Source organism: Dromiciops gliroides, chromosome 4 (assembly GCF_019393635.1).
Source record: "Dromiciops gliroides isolate mDroGli1 chromosome 4, mDroGli1.pri, whole genome shotgun sequence".
In the NCBI taxonomy this organism is placed as follows: Eukaryota; Metazoa; Chordata; class Mammalia; order Microbiotheria; family Microbiotheriidae; genus Dromiciops; species Dromiciops gliroides.
In genome coordinates, this window is record NC_057864.1 from 208366103 (window position 1) to 208386054 (window position 19952).

The 19952-nt window shown below is 40.7% G+C and overlaps 2 protein-coding genes across 7 annotated transcripts in view; both read right to left on the minus strand.

The window, feature by feature from the left end:
* The window catches only part of ARSG (arylsulfatase G), a 186086-nt gene that overhangs the window by 14914 nt on the left and 151220 nt on the right, over positions 1 to 19952 (minus strand). For all 6 annotated transcript variants that reach the window (XM_043963167.1, XM_043963166.1, XM_043963164.1 and 3 more), the window contains 3 exons: positions 17671 to 17867; positions 15626 to 15706; positions 1521 to 1629 (listed from right to left, as the gene is read on the minus strand). In XM_043963167.1, the coding sequence (XP_043819102.1) occupies positions 1521 to 1629; positions 15626 to 15706; positions 17671 to 17867 (387 nt within the window). The remainder of the gene's footprint in view (positions 1 to 1520; positions 1630 to 15625; positions 15707 to 17670; positions 17868 to 19952) is intronic.
* Positions 3901 to 4131, minus strand: LOC122725836 (small integral membrane protein 1-like). Its single transcript, XM_043963176.1, has one exon. The coding sequence runs from the start codon at positions 4129 to 4131 to the stop codon at positions 3901 to 3903; it is 231 nt and encodes a 76-aa protein (XP_043819111.1).

Consider the following 19952-nt stretch of genomic DNA (forward strand, 5'->3'; position numbering starts at 1 on the left):
ACTACTGGCCTGGATTCAGGAAGACCTGAGTTCAAATCCGGCCTCAGACACTTGACACTTCCTAGCTGTGTGACCCTGGGCAAGTCACTTAACCCTCATTGCCCCACAAAAAAAAAAGAAAAAAGATGATTGCAGTGACATACATCGCTGGAACTTGCCTTACAGAACAGAAATAAACAGGCATTTTTAAAAAAGGTACTTGTGTTGGTATTCAGTCATACTACTGAATTACAAATTCGAGTTGCAGAGAGACAAATTTAGTATGGAAATGAGTTTTACATGATTGCACATATATAACCTATATCAAATTGCTTATTGTCTTAGGGAAGGGAAAGGGGAGGGCAAGAGGGAGAAAATTTGGAATTCCAAAATATGTTTAAATGATTGTTAAAGGGACAGCTAGATGGCACAGGGGTTAGAGCACTGGCCCTGGAGTCAGGAGGATCTGAATTCAAATCCCATTCAAATCCAGCTTCAGATATTTGTTAGCTGTGTCACCCTGGGCAAGTCATAAAAAAGATTGTTAAAAATTGTCTTTATATGTAATTGCAAAAATAAAATACTATTTTAAAAGAGAGAGACATCTAAATCTAAGCCTAAGCTTTATATAAGGAAAAACTTCTAACCAATTAAAGCCATCCTCAAATAGGACAGGCTATCTTAAGATGCATGAAGTTCCCTTTCACCAGAGATTTTTCAGCATAAACTAGATTACTTCTTTGGGGGAATACTGTAAAAGGCCTTCTTATTCGGGGACCAACTAGGCTGTATGACCCTTCTACTTCTTTTTTTTTTTTTAGTGAGGCAATTGGGGTTAAGTGACTTGCCCAGGGTCACGCAGCTAGTAAGTGTTAAGTGTCTGAGGCCAGATTTGAACTCGACCCTTCTACTTCTAAGAGTCTATAATTTTTCATATCTTTAATGATCCAGCCTTATTTGATCCTGAGGAGAAGAGAATTTCCCTAGCCTCTTTGGACAAGCTAGGTTTTATGTTTATCAATTTGTTAACTGCAGTAGAATTAGATTATGTTTAATTAGCATATCAAATTAAGTACCGAAAAACACTTTGCTTTCTTAAATAGGTTCCATTCCTTGGAAAATTATGGGAAAAAAAGTAAAGTATCTTTGATATCCTCCCACTAATGATGAAGTAGAAAAAATTAAGGACCTGGGCTCAAATTCTGATTTTGTCATTGTTACCATGAGACTCTAGATCATTCACTTAGCCTCTCTGGCCCTCAGTTCTTTTATCTGTGAAATGAGGGTATTAGACTCCAATGATTACCAGATGCTCTTGCTCCAAAATACTCCTGCCTTCCCTGAGACTCTACATGCCCAAACCATGTCTATCTACCCTTCCCAAGCAGTGTCCCCTGCTCTAAACCTACCCTTCCTTTCTACATACTATCAAAACTGCAGCTAGCTGCCTCAGCAGCCCAATGAATAAATGATAGTTTCTTGACATTTATGATTTTTCCTATTTTAAAATTTACAGTGGCAAGGCAGTTTTAGCTTCCCACCTTAACAAAGCAGTGCTGGTAACATTGGCCGGCACTCTGTTGGGCCAATAAGCTATAGCTGGTACACGGTGCCCTCCTTCCCATGTGGTCTGCTTGGCTGAGCTTCCCCCTGCAAGAGAAGTTAGAGGCCATTTATTAGCTTATGACTGCAACCTAAAAGTGCTTCTCTTCAGCCAGGGATTTGTGATTAGCAAACTGTTCTTATGAGCTAAGAATTTCCAACAATTAAAATAAAGGAACAATTTGGAATCACTAGAGCAGAGTTACCCAATTCAGTGGAACCCAGGAGGCTGGAAAAGATGAAATCGTGTTTTACAGAAAAGTCTTGAAGGTAACTTGAATTAACTATGAATATTCCTCCCAATCTCACCCTCACTTGAGAGAAACCAAAATTTCGTTATTTCTTTTTTTTTCTTTTTCTTTTTTTTTGGTGAGGCAATTGGGGTTAAGTGACTTGTCCAAGGATCACACAGCTAGTAAGTGTTAAGTGTCTGAGGCCAGATTTGAACTCAGGTCCTTCTGAATCCAGGGCTGGTGCTCTATCCACTGCACCACCTAGCTGCCCTAAGATCAAAATTTCAATAGTTAATGTGCAAAGCACCCTCCCAAGCCAAATATTGTATACAGTTTACACATAACTTAGCCATATATCCCCATGTTTTTCTAGCCTGAATAATGAAAACAATTATGCTGACTTGGAGGAAAGAGGGAGAAAAAGGCATTTGTGTTGATCTGTAGTCATATTACTGCAAAGTGAACTTTTGATGTTCCAGGCCAAGCATAACATACAAGAAATGTTCTAAATTCTTTGTTCTTTCCCATAACCAACTTTGGAGAACCCCCTTTTTTATTTTTTTTGCCTTTTTGTTTTGTTTTGTTTTGTTTTGTTCACACAACAAGTGGCTGTTTATTACAATCCTTCCAGTCTAGGACCTTTTTTCCTTCATATTATTCTGCCTCTCTGAAAAGGCACGAGAAGTGGGGAGGGGGGCATGGAGGCTTAGGCTCAACCCCCAGGACACCCCAGTCCTTCATGGCTCAGCCTCTGCCTCTTTGGCAAGGTCACAGATCAGGAGAGAAGGCTCCTCAGCTTGGGGGGCTACTTTCTCCTGGCTCTGAGAGTCTTTGTGGCACCTGTGTCCAGGGGTCATTGGAAATATCAGGGCCTCAATGCAGATTCACTGGGGCTTCCTTCCTTCAGGGTAGGCCAGGGGATATTATTCCCTAGGATTTAGTGCAGCAATTGAGGGCAAATCCAGGGGAGGGGGCAAAGGGCTAACTTTAGAGTGGATACCTCTGAGAGTAGCTCCAGAGCTGAAGGTTTGAGACCCCCTCACACACATAAAGGGGACACAGCTGTGAGCCTGTGAGTCTAGGGGAAGACCCTGGGCCCTGGGCCTGGGGGTTAAGGCTATGAATTTCCCTGCTGACCCCCGGGACCATGGGAAACTTTTGGCTTTGCTAGGATTCCGTGTTGAACCATTGTCATAGAAGCATGGATTTAGAGATGGAAGGGGCCTTCACAATCTGGTCTCATTTTAGAGTTGAGGCAACTGAGGCCCAGAGATGGTGACTTTCTCAACTCTCCCATGCTTACACAACATAAATGGGATAGTCAGGATTTTAACCAAGTACCTCTTTCCCATACATGATGCTTCCTCTTTTAAAAAATTTTTGCTGGAAATAAGTGGGCCACTGCCTTTCTCTCCCTCAACAAACTTCTGCTGAAATCAGAGTTCATGGCCAGGGGCAGAGCAGGGAGCAGGGAGGAGAGGTCACAGCCTACGGAGGTAGATTTTACCCCCACCACCTTTGACTGGAGCAGGGATGGGTGGAAATGGAACTCTAGAAGCTGTGGTGATGAGTGACCTGTGCCCTGGCCTCTCCCACCTTTCTCGGACCTTTGGCTGTCAAGCCACAGATCCAAAGGAGAGGTCATCTGATCAAGGCAACCAAGGAGGGGCCGGGTGGGAGAGAGATGCAGTCCTGGGCTTCAGTAACTCTCCCTGTGGGTGGAATGTGGTAGGGGAAGGCTGGGATGTGGACAGCTTAGTCTGGAATTCTATACTGGGGCAGGGGAGAAGTCTGTGCATTAGTGTATGTCTTTTTCTGTGTCCATCTGTCTCCATGTATGGCTATCTCTTCTGTACAGGGCCTAAGTGTCTGTCAGTCTTGGTATGTGGCTCTCTCCCTGAAAAAAGAAAAAAGATTGTCCCTGCCTCTGTGTGTGTGTGTATGTGTGTGTGTGTGTATCTATATCTATAAATGTGTGTGCCCCCAGGGGCCAGCCTGGCCCAGTGATCTGAGCCAGAAAGTAAGAGGTCTCTGGGTAGGTGGACGAGGGCTCCTGGTAAAGGTCTCCAGCAGATTCAGACAAGCGCTACTTGCACTTGTGGATATAATAGCCGGTGACGTAGCCAATGATGAAGATGATCCAGAACATAATGATTTTGCCTGCTACCTTCATGGAAATGCCCAGCTTCCTGGTGCATAATTTGGTGTAGATCTGCTCACAGCCGGAGCTCTCGGAGGCCTGCACGTTCATGCTGACCTCATCATGGCTGTTGCTCCACCTGCTGTACTGGACACCGCTCTCTTGGGGTTCCATCATTCTGAGGTGACCTTAAGTTCCAAGTGCAGAGCAAGGAGTTGCTCTGGTAGATGAAGTCCCCCAACAGAAGCTTGTTCTTCTCAGTCTTAGGAGAGGGTGTTGGGTCCAGAGGTGCAGCCCTCCCTCTCTCTCACCTGCAGCTCCCTACCTGTCCTCCCTACCTGTCTTGGATGAAAACTTCCGTTTCTCTCTGGTCTTTGGCAGGAGTTGCCATGGGGCAAGGCCACTAATGCAGCTCACTGGACTGTTCTCTTTTTTGCCTTTTAAAAAAAGTCTCAGGGCAGCTAGATGGCGCAGTGGATAAAGCGCCGGCCCTGGATTCAGGAGTACCTGAGTTCAAATTCGGCCTCAGACACTTAATTAACACTTACTAGCTGTGTGACCCTGGGCAAGTCACTTAACCCCAATTGCCTCACCAAAAAAAAAAAAAATCATTAAAAAAAGTCTCATCTCATATGTAAATAAATAGAACTTTGGAAATACATTTTGGTTATATACAGTTTACAACAGAAAACATTTATGTTAGTGTTCTCTCTAAAAGCCTACTTGTTGGGGCAGCTAGATGGCGCAGTGGTTAAAGCACCGGCCCTGGATTCAGCAGTACCTGAGTTCAAATCCGGCCTCAGACACTTGACACTTACTAGCTGTGTGACCGTGGGCAAGTCACTTAACCCCCATTGCCTAAAAAAAAAAAAAGAAAAAAGAAAAAAAAAAAAGCCTACTTGTATTCAAAACTCATTTCTCCTCAAAAATGAAGAGTCTCAGTTCATTCTGAATCACTCTTGTTAATGGAATGGATGCCTGCTCCTTCATTTCTGGGATGCATTCCCTCCTTTTCTTCATCTGCTAAAGTCTTTCTCATCCTTCAAGGCCCATCTCTGAAGCCACCAACTCCATGAAAAAGCCTTTTTTTAATCTCCTTGCATCGGCCTTCAGTTAAAAAGTGATCTCTCTCAATAGAAAGAGAAATTAAAGTAACAGTAGATGATATAAAATACTTGGGAGTCTACTTGCCAAGACAAACCCAGGAACTCTATGAACACAATTACCAAACACTTTTCACACAAATCAAATCAGATCTAAAAAAATTGGAAAGTTATCAATTGATCATGGATAGGCAGAGCTAATATAATAAAAATGATAATTCTACCTAAATTAATTTACTTATTCAGTACCATACCAAACAGACTACCTAAAAATGATTTTATAGAGCTAGAAAAAATAATAACAAAATTCATATGGAAAAACAAAAAGTCAAGAATATCAAGAGAAATGATGAAAAAAAATGCACAGGAAGGTGGGTTAGCTGTACCAAATCTGGAGCTATACTATAAAGTAGCCATGATCAAAACTATCTGGTACTGGCTAAGAAATAGAGTGGAGGATCAATGGAATATGCTAGGTACAGGAGACACAGTAGTAAATGACATTAATAATGTACTATTTGATAAACCCAAAGACTCCAGCTTCTGGGATAGGAATTCAGTATTTGGCAAAAACTGCTGGGAAAACTGGAAGATAGTATGGCAGAAATTAGGCACAGACCAACACCTTACACCGTATACTAAAATAAGGTCAAAATGGGTACATGATTTAGACATAAGAGGTGATGCCAAAGGTAAATTAGGAGAAGAAGGAATAATCTACCTTTCAGATCTTTGGAAAGGAGAACAGTTTATAACCAAATGAGATAGAGAATATTATGAAATGCAAAATGGATGATTTTGATTACATTAAAAAGGTTTTATACAAACAGAAGCAATGTATCCAAAATTAAAAGGGATGGAGAAAGCTGGGAAACAATTTTTATGGCCAGTACATCTGATAAAGGTCTCATTTCTAAAATATATAGGGAACTAAATAAAATTTATAAGAATCCAAGTCATTCCCCAATTAAGAAATGGTCTAAGGATATGAACAGGCAGTTTTCTGATGAAGAAATCAAAGCTATCTATTCCCATATGAAAAAATGCTCTAAATCACTATTGATTAGAGATGCAAATTAAAACAACTCTGAGGTACCACCTGACACCTATCAGATTGGCCAATATGACAAAAAAAGGAAAATAATAAATGTTGGAGAAGCTGTGGAAAAATTGGAACACTAATGCATTGTTGGTGGAGCTGTAAACTGATCCAACATTCTGGAGAGCAATCTGGAATTATGCCCAAAGGGCTATAAAGCTGTGCATATCCTTTGACCCAGCAATACCACTTTTGGGTCTTTTTCCCAAAGAGATCATAGAAAAGGGAAAGGGACCCACATGTACAAAAATATTTATAGCTGCTCTTTTTGTGGTGGCAAGGAATTGGAAATTGAGGGGTTGCCCATCAATTGGGGAATGGATGAACAAGTTGTGGTATATGAATGTAATGGAATTCTATTGTGCTGTAAGAAATGATGAGCAGGGGGGCAGCTTGGTGGCTCAGTGGATAAAGCACTGGCCTTGGATTCAGGAGTACCTGAGTTCAAATCCGGCCTCAGACACTTGACACTAGCTGTGTGACCCTGGGCAAGTCACTTAACCCTCATTGCCCTGTAAAAAGAAAAAAAAAGAAAAAGAAAAAAAAAGAAAAAAAAGAAAGAAATGATGAGCAGGAAGAGTTCAGAGAAACCTGGAAGGACTTGCATGAACTGATGATGAGTGAGATGAGCAGAACCAGAAGAACATTGTACACAATATCATCAACATTGCGTGTTGATCAACTGTGATGGACTAGATTCTTCTCACCAATGCAATGGTACAAGAGAGTTCCAGGGGACTCGTGATGGAAGGGGATCTCCAAATCCAGGAAAAAAAAAAAAAAGAACTGTGGAGTATGGATGCTGATTGAACAATACTATTTCTTTTGTTTTGGGGGCTGTGTTTCTATTTTGAGGTTTTTCCTTATTGCTCTGATTCTTCTCTTATAACATGACTAATGCAGAAATATGTTTAATGTTATATATATAAAACCTATATCTGATTATCTGCTGTCTAGAGGAGGGGGGAGGAAGGGAGAAAATTGGAAATTGGAAATCTTATATAAACAAATGTTGAAAACTATCTTTATATGTAACTGGAAAAAAATAAAATACTTTTATTTTTAAAAATTGCTGGGGGCAGCTAGGTGGCGCAGTGGATAGAGCACTGGCCCTGGGGTCAGGAGGACCTGAGTTCAAATCCAGCCTCAGACACTTAACACTTCCTAGCTGTGTGACCCTGGGCAAGTCACTTAACCCCAATTGCCTCACCAAAAAAAAAAAAAAAAATTGCTTCCAGTTCTAAAGCATGTAAACATTTAGCCTCTCCAAAGTTCAGTTTCCTTAGCTGTGAAACATGGATAATATGTATACTATTTGTCTCACAGAATTGGTTTTTTAAAAGTCTTTTGTATCCCTTACTATGCAATACAAATAAAAGCTATTATTTTCCTTAAAAAACAAACCAAAAAAAAAGTTCTCTCTCTCTCTCTGCAAATGAGCTGGTCAAATCTATTTATAAAAAGCCAGGAATGGAGTCAGTCTAGTGATAAGATTGTCCCTCATGAGCTAAGAGTTTGTTTCTGTGTCTTTCCTCTGGCTCTGGGAAAGTGGAATGGGCTTAGAGTTGAAAATATTGAGAAATATCAAAACCCAGAGCTGCCTGGTAATTATTGGACAAATGGTCCTTACAGGAATAATGACCTATTCTTCAGAGATTAAAATCAGGTGGCATATAGAGTAGTCATCCCGAGCTATAATGAGGTTGTCCATGGAGATCCTCAATCCCAGAGACCCAAGAGGTTTAACCCAAAGAAAAGAACTAGTCCAAAAGCAGTAACTACTTAGGAATGTATCTGTTTTTTGTTCTAAAGAGGTCGGTATCTGGGGAAGAGAATCTTTTGCAAGAATCTCAGAAACCGGGACAGCTAGGTGGCACAGTGGATAGAGCACCGGCCCTGGATTCAGGAGGACCTGAGTTCAAGTTCGGCCTCAGACACTTAACACTTACTAGCTGTGTGACCCTGGGCAAGTCACTTAACCCCAAATGCCTCACCAAAAAAAAAAAAGAGAGAGAGAGAGTCTCAGAAACCAAGACTCTGAAGAGGAAAAGACAGCTCACTTCATAAGGAGGGCAAAAGTCATGGTTTATTTCTCCTAAGGAAGGATTTTGTTGGTCCATTATTGGACAGCTGCTATTCTAAAGGAACTGGATTATTTTTTGGTTTTGGTTTTAAGGCTCAAGATTCTACTCTAAAAGGTTATTGCAGTGACCACACTTCTCAAAAGGAAGAAATAACACTGTAGCCAAGGACTTCAGTGGAAATTCTATAAGTACATGCCCAGTGGGACCATGCCCAGCAGCATCTGGCATAGACTACATCGATAACAGAGCATCTTCCAAGGGAGCCACATCTGGTATTGACCATGCACTCAGCAGAGTAGTGGCGGATGGTTGAGCCCACTAAAGCAGCATCCGTGGAAGCTGCATGACTAGCAGAAACCATTGGAGAATAGGTCCAACAAGTACAGTGAAATGACGTCACTAGAAGACAGAAGCAGATGTTATTACTACCTCATTAAAATTAAATGATACATTTTAGAAAAACCTCTGCCTAACAGAAGATCAAATATAATCTCTTTGTTATTCTTTGTATATTAAGCTGTTTATATTAATTGATAATTAAGTTAATAATTAATTAATCGTTAAGAACATTTAAATGTTGCAAAGGCAGCAGTCCAAAAAAATAAAAAAAATTTTAAAAGGCAGCAGTCCTACAGAATCAAAGAGTGAGTCACCCTCAGCCACAGGCATTCCCTTCATGTGTGTTCCTCCATGCATGGATCCCGACTACACATGTTCCCCCCCTCCACACATGTTCTCTAAGAGTGTCCAATCTTCCCACGGATGCCGTGTCACAGTTTTATGGGGAAATGTTTAATTGGTACTTTTCTTATTCTGCCACTAGGTGGCACCATAGCGCACAAGGTTCTGGTCCTGGAATCAGGAAAATTAGTGTTCAAATACTGCCTCAGATACTTAATTGCTGTGTTACCCTAAGCAAGTCACTTAACTTCTATCTGCCTATGATTCCTCAATTGTAAAATGGGGATAATAGTCCCTAAATCCCAGGGTTTTTGTAAGGATCATATGAGATAATATTTGTTAAGTACTTAACATAGTGCCTGTATGCTAAACAAGCATGTTCCTCACTCCCCCACTAGTTTTGCTTTGAACTGGGAAAATAACATACTAGATGACTACAATTTTTATTTATTTTTGGTGAGGCAATGAGGGCTAAGTGACTTGCCCAGGGTCACACAGCTAGTAAGTGTCAAGTGTCTGAGGCTGGATTTGAGCTCACGCCCTCCTGAATCCAAGGCCAGTGCTTTATCTATCCACTGCACCACCTAGCTGCCCCCATGACTATAATTTAAAAGGAAGAAACAATAAGATGAAACTGAACCTTGCACAATCATAATGACCAAGTATGGATCTGAAGAAAAGTTGAGAAAATGTACCCCCCTCTCTTGGGTTACCTTACTATGAGTGTGGAATATTGAATATGCCATCAGATACGATAAATGTGTTGATTGTTTTTGCTGAACCAACTTTTTTTTCTCATTCTTTTTTTGTTTGTTTGTTTGTTACCAGGGGTGGCTCACTGGCTAGAGTGAGAGGAAGGATATACTTGGAAATGAATATGACGTAAAAACAGAAGGTTGCAGGCACGATTTAGATTAGGTAATACCATCAAAGTACTCTGGTGAGACCTCACTCTGAACTTCCTGAATCTCTTTCAGAGACGTCCTCTCTCACTTTCTCAATCTCTAGCAGATAACCCTGACCCAGACAGATTCAAAGGTATCACCAACAACCTTTAAATGATAATTTACCTAGAAGCAAGCACAGGCTTCCCTGCCTACCTGCCCATTCTCCCACTGCATGGAAAGTCAAGGATGCAGAATATTGCTTCCCAGTGGAAAAGGTTATGCAACAACCTGATAGCATCAAATTATAAACTGTCAAGGTCTCCTAGGCGCAGCAGGATGCCAAATACACAAACACAACAGAATGCTTCCTCATCACTGGGAGATGTAGAGGGGGGAAGGGAGGCACAGCAATTCTGCTCTTCAAATTAAGCCAAAGAAGCAGACAGAGGGGCATTCATCTTGGGGAAAAAACAAGTCGTCACTTCCACACTAAATAGGAAATTAGGTCTGGGGGCAGTGTCAGGAAGGGGAGGAGTGGTGATTCCTAGGACCCTGCATCTAAGTCATATGCTGCATGGGATTATTATATATTTAGAGATCAGGGGATCTTAACATTTATTTGTGTGTGTGTGTGTGTGTGTGTGTGTGTGTGTGTGTGTGTGTGTAAGACAGACTCCTCTGGCAGCCTGATGAAACCTATGGACCCCTTCTCAGAAAATTTTTAAACACAAAATAAAATGCATAAGTTTGCAAATGAAACCAACTATGCTGAACCATAATATTCAAAATATATATTTTTTAATTGTTCATAGACCCCAGGCCAAAAGCCCCAGTGCCAGAGGTCATCTAACTCATTTCCCTCATTTTACAACTGAGGAAACTGCAGTTCAAAAAGATGCCTCAAATCGCCCAAGATCACACAATACCCAGACAAATCCCCTTCCTCAGCCCTCCAGAGACTCCTAGCCTGTAACTGGGGCTTGTGCAGGAGCTATGGGGCTGTTGTCTTTACACATTCTATCCTTTAGCCTGGACAAAAGACAGAATCCTGAGCCCCTCCCCCTTAACCTATTCTAGCTAATGAGAAGCCTAGGATAGAATGTGGTCCAACCCCCTCATCACTCATAAAAGCGTCAATGCCAAGCTGAGCATCCCCACCAAGAGACAACAAAGTGGAGGGAAGGCTCCGCCTCATGGGCCTCATAGGATCAGCAGCTCCTCTGTGGCGGCCTCATCAGGTAGCAGAAAGGGAGCGCAAAGTAGGGCTTAGTGAAGTGCTTGAGAACCAAAGCAGCTCTCAGCCTGATGCGATAGGCTAGTTTTCAGTCTGCGCTGTGGTACTGTATATCCTACATGACTGTGAACACACCAACCACCTTCAGACACCCTTCCATCTGATCTAAAAGGGTTTCTCCAAGCAGGATCCCCCCAAACCAGGAAATGCTGAAATTCAAATGAGAAGAAAATCCAGTCTAGACACCTGACTGAAACAGGGGACCCCCAGAATTAAGTCTCCAATTTTACAATAAATTCACTTTCTCAGGTATCTAAAATCCACATAATTAAAAATAATTTGGACTATGACCTTGTATACCTGTCATATTTTTAAATTTTCATTTTTTCTAGTATCAAGACTTTTGTAAAACAACAAGAACAACAAAACAACCTGACATTAAGAATATAATTTGAGTTATTTTCAAATTTTGTAACTGAAAAAAATACCTAATTGGTTTTATTATGGAATTATCGCCTTTGTACCTCTCCCAATTCTCCTCCACTAAGTTTTTATCTCCTACAGTCATCTAGGGCAATGGTTCTCAAAGTGTGGTCTGGGAGTTCCTGGGGACCTTCAAGAATCTTTCAGGGAATCTACAAGGTCAAAACTTTTCATAATAATACTAACAGGCTTTAATTTCTTTCTTTTTTTTTTTTTTGAGGGGCAATGGGGGTTTAGTGACTTGCCCAAGGTGACACAGCTAGTAAGTGTCAAGTGACTGAGACCGGATTTGAACTCAGGTACTCCTGAATCCAGCACCGATGCTTTATCCACTGTGCCATCTAGCTGCCCCCAGGCTTTAATTTCTAATTTGGTAAATATCAATAGATAGAACCCCCATAAACAAAAGCATTTTGGGGTCCCCAATAATTGTTAAGATCATAAAGGAGTCCTGAGACCTCAAAACTTTGAGAACACTGATCTAGGGCAGGCTTAGCCAATGGTATGATTTGTGGATCATTTCAGGTAGAGAAATAGGAGGTAGCACAGTATAATTGAGAGGATATTGGATTTGGGGCCAGAGGACCTAAGTTTTTGGGAAGGGGAGGAAGAGAAAGAAGGAGAGGGAGATGAAGAGGGAGAGGGAAGACAGAGACAGAGAGAGACAGAGATACAGAGACAGAGAGAGAAAGGGAGAGGCTAATTGGAGAGAATGATATAGTCAGGAGAACTGGTTTCTCCAGGCAAAGCTACTATTTGTGTGTGAGTTACTTTACCTCTGAGTCACAGTGTCCTTACCTATAAAACAAGGAGGTTGAATCTCTGAGCTACCTTATGGTTTTAAATCTTAAGAGTTAAAAGGGTTGGTTTATCTGTAGGTGCTATCCTTTTTGACAAAGACTACTGAAAAGTGGCAGGATAACATCAGGTCCTCAAGAGACAGGGGGTAGCCCTCCCCAAAGTCATACACTGCACATCCCAAAGGACACATTATGAGGGACATAGTGTGGAAGAGGGTATTCAATCAAATTATAAAAAGCATGTGATCTCTCTCTGTAGTTTAAACCCAGAGTACAACATCCAAAGTCCAGGAAACTCTTGTGTCTATGTATGTGAGCCAAGACATTTTTTCTCCTACAGTTCCTGTTTCCCCCCTCATTACCGCCCCCCTTACACCTCATTCATACTCTGCAAAGCATACTCTTGGAGGGGAGGAACAGGCCTTCCTGTAACTTTAGAAGAGGCCAGGATGTTATATTATACTAGGGAAATTTTTCTTCACAGCCAAAAAGGAAGCATAGTGTAGAGAGCATCCCAAGGAGTCAGGTTGCATCCCAGCAACAATGCTAGCTGTGTGATCTTGGACAAGTTATTTCCTCTCTCTGAACCCCAGTGCCCTTACCAGTAAAACCAGAGGCTTGGACTTAATGTTCACTAAGGTCCCTTCTAGCTTCTCTGATATCTCTGGATGCTTTGCTGCTTCATTTCACATTGTGGTTATTTATAACTTCTACTCTGTAGGTGAGAGCCTTGTGCTAATGAGAACAGTAGGGTAGGGACAGTCCAGTCACTCAGCAGGTCAGTTAGTTTCAAAAACAGAAAAAACAAACCCTTTTCCTGGTCACAGACCACTTCCTCCAAGCCTAATTAGATGTTTCAAAAATGCATCACAAAAGGGATCAACTGAGATATCATATGTCCTATTGATTTCCCCTCTTCTCCCTACCCCTTCTGTAAAGTATAAGGTCCCTGAAGGAAAAATACTGTATCATTTTGATTTTTGTATCCCCAGGACAAGCAAATTGCCTTGAACTTAGTAGGTTCTTAAATGTTTATTGAACTGAATTGAAATGATGGTTCAATAGGTCACCCTTACATAGGAAGATTCTCACTGTTCATGTTCCTTACTTGGCACACTAAAGAAACTTGTTTCCTTGTAAACATCTATGCTGCTAAATGCATATTTATATGCATTTTGGTTTTATAATAAGCAACAAAAACAAAAACAAAAAAACAACTCAACTTTAGATTCTCTTGGCTCCTTTGTTTCTAGTTTCTTGCCCATCACCCCTTTTGTTTTTCATTAGAACATTAAAGAAGCTATACTGACCTAGTCCTATCCCCAGAGGGGACAGGGAGTGTCAATAATTAAACTGTAAGGAAGCAAGAATCATAATTGTGGGCATAGGAAAAAGTACTCATACCACCATAACATCCATATCAAGCATATACCTACCTATTCCACAATCTCAGCCTTTAGTCTATACCAACTTATCCCAAGTACAAGACCAAAAATCAAAAATCAGAACTGGAAGAGGCTTTAGATATCATTTCTTCTAACCTCCTCACTTTACCAATAGAGAAAGAGTTCCAGGGAAGCTAAGTGTTTGCTCAAAGTCCCAACAGAATCAGGACTCCAATAAACTCCTAGCCTACAGATTTTTCCACTGTACCACATTATCTCAGCCCTAGTAGCTAGTCATAAAACTAAAAAGTCCTAGTTTGAAGAAGAGGATCCATCTAGATCAGAATTTTAACACCAAATAGCATTTTATTTTTACTCTCAACCAGAATCATTCTATTTTCTATTTAGACAACCATTTTACTATTAAAATTAGTGGAACACACCCTCAGGAATACTCAAGCTAGCATTCATGCTCAATGGCTGGGTCTGCAACAGGCAGCTGCTACCATGGGTTCCAGAGGCAATCCTATGAACCTGTAATCCTAATGTCATAGCTCATGAGCCCCTACCTGTATGCTTCTCATTAACGATCAGCCAATAGAGTCAACTGGCTCTTAACAAAGGCATTTGCTGGAATGACAGGGTAGGATATTGACAAAACATTTCCCCTCAAACCAAAAATGCACACAGCATACACAGGAAGAATAGGTTCATACTTAAAGTATGACGGCAAGAGGGCACATTGTAGAATACCTATGTGGTAAAGGTAATTCACAAACCCTGGAAACATAGAACCTGGTGATGCTTTCTCTCTTCATCAAGACCTCAGAAAGCTCTCTTTGGATACATTGACTCTGCTGACCATATTGCTTGGCTGGGTTTCTAAGGTCTGCTTTTGTTCATACCTGTCTCCTGTTACTCCTGTCAGGTGTCTCATTCTTCAGAGTTGCTTCCTCCCTCGAGTGATTGCCTCCCTGTGTCTGTATCTATCTACAGGATATATCTCTGCTCCCTCTGCTAGATTGTCTCCTATTGGTCACATAGCTCTGCTTCAAAGTGATATGGCCAATAGGAGGTAGGGAGAGGATAAAGAAACTGCCTCCCCTCTATCAACAGTGATTCCTTCTCTCAGGAGCCTCCATCTTCCTCCACTTCAATCCTATGATTGCATCAAGTGAGTTGGTAAGGATGGAGGAAGGAAGTCATATTTCCCCTTCCTTTACTTCCTGAGCATACACTAAAAGGTAGCCTGGGGACACACCTTTCCCAAGGTGCTGGATGGCAAGGTAAATAGGTCCAGGGTTTTAAAGTTTGCTCATGGATCATCAAAAATCTACTATACTTCTAAATCCCTCTGGATTTAAAATCAATTCTTTATTATCTATTTTGTGATTCTCATAAAATATATTATAGGATCACAAGATCATAGGGGGAAAGAAAGCCAGAAACTGTAGAATTCAGAGAAAGGAAAGATGAAGAGCTTACCATGAATCAATCTAATCATAAAGACATGAAATAAGTGAGATTATAACTGGGCCTTTAAGGATGAGTAAGATTTACATCAGCTGAGGTTAGGGAGCAGTACAGAAGAAAAAATTGTAGAAGACCAAGTAGAAAGGCATGAGAAAAGCTGAAGGTTCTGTTTGGGACCAGTTTGGCCAGAATGGAAGGCTTGGTTTATATGAGAGAACCATAAAAGACAATGCTAGAAAAGGCAGTTACAGGCCATATTTTTCTTCTTCCTGAACTTCCTGAAGTTGATCAGTATGGCTACCATCATTTTACTAGGGCAAGAGTGATACTCTTGAAAGCAGAACGTGAGGGACACAAATCTCAGCTTCCCAGTGTAAGCTACCACATTAAATCCCAGCTGAGTCCCTTTCTACTAAAATAGAGGGGAGGGCCTATCCCCTACCTCTATTAGTTTGCCATAGTCCAGAGAAGGGTCCCACATTTCCTGCCAGCTCGCACTTCTGTGACCATGGGCCATTGTCCCCTGGAAGCAAAAAACGCAGGATATAAAAGTTGAGACAACCTGTGACAATCATTAGTCATCCTAATTCAAAAAGAAGTCAAAGTCAATACATTTGCTACTTAAAGGGTAGTTTTAATAAGTAGTCAACAGATATCCTGACTACTACAACATAGTATTAATGAGGTAAAAAACAACAACACTGGCATTCACATAGTTCTTTATGATTTTTAAATTTATATACACAGAGGCACATATATGTACATATGTACCTGTGTGCGTGTGTATATATGGTATATGCCTTCCATATATACATATATACACACACACACAGATACACATGCATTGTTGATGATGAGTTGTTTCAGTCATGTCTGACTCTTCAACACTCCGTTTGGGGCTTTCTTGGCCAAGATACTGGAGTGGTTTGCCACTCCCTTCTCTAGTGATCTGGATTCCAAGTCCAATGTTCAATCTACTGTGCTACCTTGCTGCCCAAATCTCTTACTGTAGCCCAAAGCTATTTTTGTTTGTTTGTTTTATGGACCATCAACTCTTCCTCTGAATCCAGAATCCTAGAAACTCACTATTTGCCAGCCCTGAGCTTACCGCTGAATTGTTTCTGCACCAAGAGAATACTCATGGCATTTCTGTAGAAACAGGTCATGGTTGAAAGGGTTAAACATTCAGTGGCTCAGCACCCTCAGCCAGGCTCATATTTGGGTTAGAATAGCTTTCCCTCCGGCCTCTTTAATTACCATAAAGAATAATGACTAATTGATACTAAGAAATGGAGTAGGCAAATAGGGTTTTGAAACATTGTTTTATTATTAGTGAGTATTAGGCAGGTATTGAATGGATGGGCACTCAGTGAACATCCCCCCCCCCACTTTACATATGAGAAAGTTAAAGTTCCAAGGTCAAATGACTTTTCCATGATTGTATAGCCAAGAAATGTCAGCATTGGGATTCAATTCCATGTCTCCTGACTTACATCAAGTACTTTTTCCATGATTCCACAAGAAACCAAAATTGTTGGATTCATCCCTGCTTGCTTTTATTTAGAAAAATGTCACTTTATTAAATATGTCACCAGCCCAAGCCAACACTAGTCAACCATCTTACGGATAGGTTCCATTGTTAACAAGTGGGCAAGAGAAGAGAAGGTATAGCCTATCACTATTTTTAGAAAAAAATAACTCTAGGTAATACTGGCTTTTGGATGGTGAGCACATTCCTATTTCTTGAGCACTCTATAACAGCACAAAATTGTATTTAGCTTTAAATGTGGTTCTTCCCCTTAAGGTGCTCATTATTATGCCAATCCTGGCATTGATTTACTTTCAGAAACAGATAGATATGCTCTCCTCAGGCTAGGTATAACTTATTTGAGACCCTTTTATATGACTTTTTATTTCCCTTTTAGATCTGAATCCAAATGAGTAACTGAGTTCAATAAGTCATCACTAGTGACCCTGAAGTCACTAATTCAGCTCAGCTATTGTCTAAATAGCCAAAAGCCCTCAACCCCAGAAATAATATTTACTAAGGACATTTTTATTAGCTAATGGTGAGGTATACTTGAAGACTATATTGGTCTATAATGTCAAAGTGATTCACTGGCAACTAAGACACATATTCAGAAACCACCAGAGTTCATCCAATCAATCCAGAACCTAGGAAAAAGTCAAGTTCACTTCCAGACTATTTGTTTTTAATCTGAGTTATCCTGTTCTTAAAGCCTTGGTCTGAGAGGTTCCAATATTCAATTCCTACTCAGTTCCTCCTACACATAGGAACAACCTGATAAATGTTTACTGAATTGAACTGAACTGAACTGAATGACAGGTATGAGAAAATTGTCATAAGTTTTCTCTCCCTTAATGAAGTATAAACTTTGTTTTTCCTCTATTCTGGGAGTGAGACAGCAAGGATTTTAATCTGGTTTATATATTACATCTTGGTTAGGCTGCTTTTTACTACTTTACCTGTGAACCAGAGGAATGTGTTTTCCTTCACTGTGCTGTCAACTTTGTCCTTTATCCTGCCAACCAAGCTGTCCATCTCCCGTAAGCTTTGCCTGTAGAGCCTTTGACCTGGTAAGTCTGCTGACCGATGAGTCACAGTCAAGGGAACATGCATGTGAGTTAGGGCAAGGTACAGAAAGAAAGGCTGACCACTCTCACTGAAATTGAAATGGGGAAAATAGTCAATTTTCAATTATCTTAATGAGGAATGTCCAGAGCCATTTAGTTAAAATTATATTAAAATTTTAAATTACCTTTCCTCAGCTATCCACAATGCTCTTAGATTATCATCTTTCCCATCAAATTCCACCCCTCCCCTCAGCCCAATCAGTTTGCATAGTTTTTATGAAAGCCCTTCACAACTTGGTCCCTTCCTACAATTTTTGTTTTCTTACACCTTGCTACCTTCCACATATTCTGTGATCTAGGGACAATGGCCTCCTTGAATAAGACATTTCCTCTACAAAATATGGGATATTCCAAGCCTGGAATTCTCTCTCTCCTCATCTCTACCTCTAGTTTCCCTGAATTCTTTCAAGTCCTTGCTAAAGTCCCATCTTATATAAAAAGCCTTTCTTAATCCTCCCTAATGCTAGTACCTTCTCTCTAAGATTAAGTCTAATTTATCCTTTACATATCTTTGTATATAATTATTTGAATGTTATCCCCTCCCTCCTCCATTAGACTGAACTCCTTGAAAACATGGGCTGTTTTTGTTCTTTCTTTGTATTCCCAGTATTTAGCAGACTGCCTGGCTATGCTATATTATGTGCATAATAGGTGTTTAATAAATGTTGGTTGACATGACTTACATGTCCTCAGGTAACAAAGTAAGATTGAGAAAAAGCCATAGTTAAAGTCAATTTATTGGGAAAAAAAATTTATGTGGCATATCTGCTATGCCATGTTGCCATTCATAATATATACCAAATTAACTAAAGCCCATTTTTTTTTTGGCAGGGCTATTGGGGGGTGAGGGGGGGGTTGTTAAGGCCCAGGGCCACACAGCTAGTAAGTGTCAAGTATCTGAGGTCAGATTTGAACTTAGGTATTCCTGAATCCAGGGCTGATGCTTTATCCACCACGCCACCTAGCTTCCCCCTAAAGCCCAATTTAAAAATATATATATTTCTTTGAACTAGCTGTTAATTTACTTTACCTGTAACCACACTTCCATCCCTGTTATTAGTAAAAATAAATGGTTAACTAGCTGTGTGACCCTGGGCAAGTCACTTAACCCTCATTGCTCTGCAAACCAAAAAAAAAAAAAAAAGCACTAAAAATAAATGGTTAAAGGAAACAAAATTCAAGAGCCAAATATAACCACAATAGGTTCTGTGATCTAATCCATTTGACCTAAGTAAATTTTTATTAGTCTGCCAAACTTCTATTGCTAAAGGTCCTTATTTTTTAAAAAATCTGTGAACTTGGGCAGCTAGGTGGCATAGTGGATAAAGCATTGGCCCTGGATTCAGGAGGACCTGAGTTCAAGTCCAGCCTCAGACACTTGACACTTACTAGCTGTGTGACCTGGGCAAGTCACTTAATCCTCATTGCCCTACAAAATAAAATAAAATAAAATAAAATCTGTGAAGTTAACTGCCCCCCTCCCCCACTGCATCCTATTCTCCCACCTCTGGCTCCCTCCTTGAGTGCAGTCTCTGCACTCAAGAATCCACAAAGATCTAAAAAACCTCAAATGGCTAGAATGCGATTCTATTTGAATAGAATGAAATGTGATGGGGATAAATGTAAAATCCTACACCTAGGTCCAAAAATTCTACTTTAAAAGTATAGAAGGGGGCAGCTAGGAGGCACAGTGGATAAAGCACCGGCCCTGGATTCAGGCCCTGAGTTCAAATCCAGCCTCAGACACCTGACACTTACTAGCTGTGTGACCCTGGGCAAGTCACTTAATCCTCATTGCCCTGCGCCCCTCCCCCCCAAAAAAAGTATAGGAGAGGGGAGAGGTGACTAGACGACTATTCTTATACTAAAAACCTGGTGATTTTAGTGGACTGCAATGCAGGAGGGGTCCACAGTAAAACACACAAACCAAAAAGATAATGTTATCCAAGGCTACATTAAGAAAGACACAGGAGCATCAGTGAAATAAGAGCAAATCTAGCAACAATATTCAGTTCTGGGTATCACATAGGAGTCACACAGACAAGCTGCAATTCATTCAGAAAAAGCCTGAAGTTTGAGATAGTGCCTCTCCCCAATTTCCAACTTGGAAACTT

Coding starts and splice junctions, on each gene's coding strand:
- LOC122725836 (XM_043963176.1), bottom strand. CDS start 4,131: ATGATGGAACCCCAAGAGAGCGGTGTCCAGTACAGCAGGTGGAGCAAC.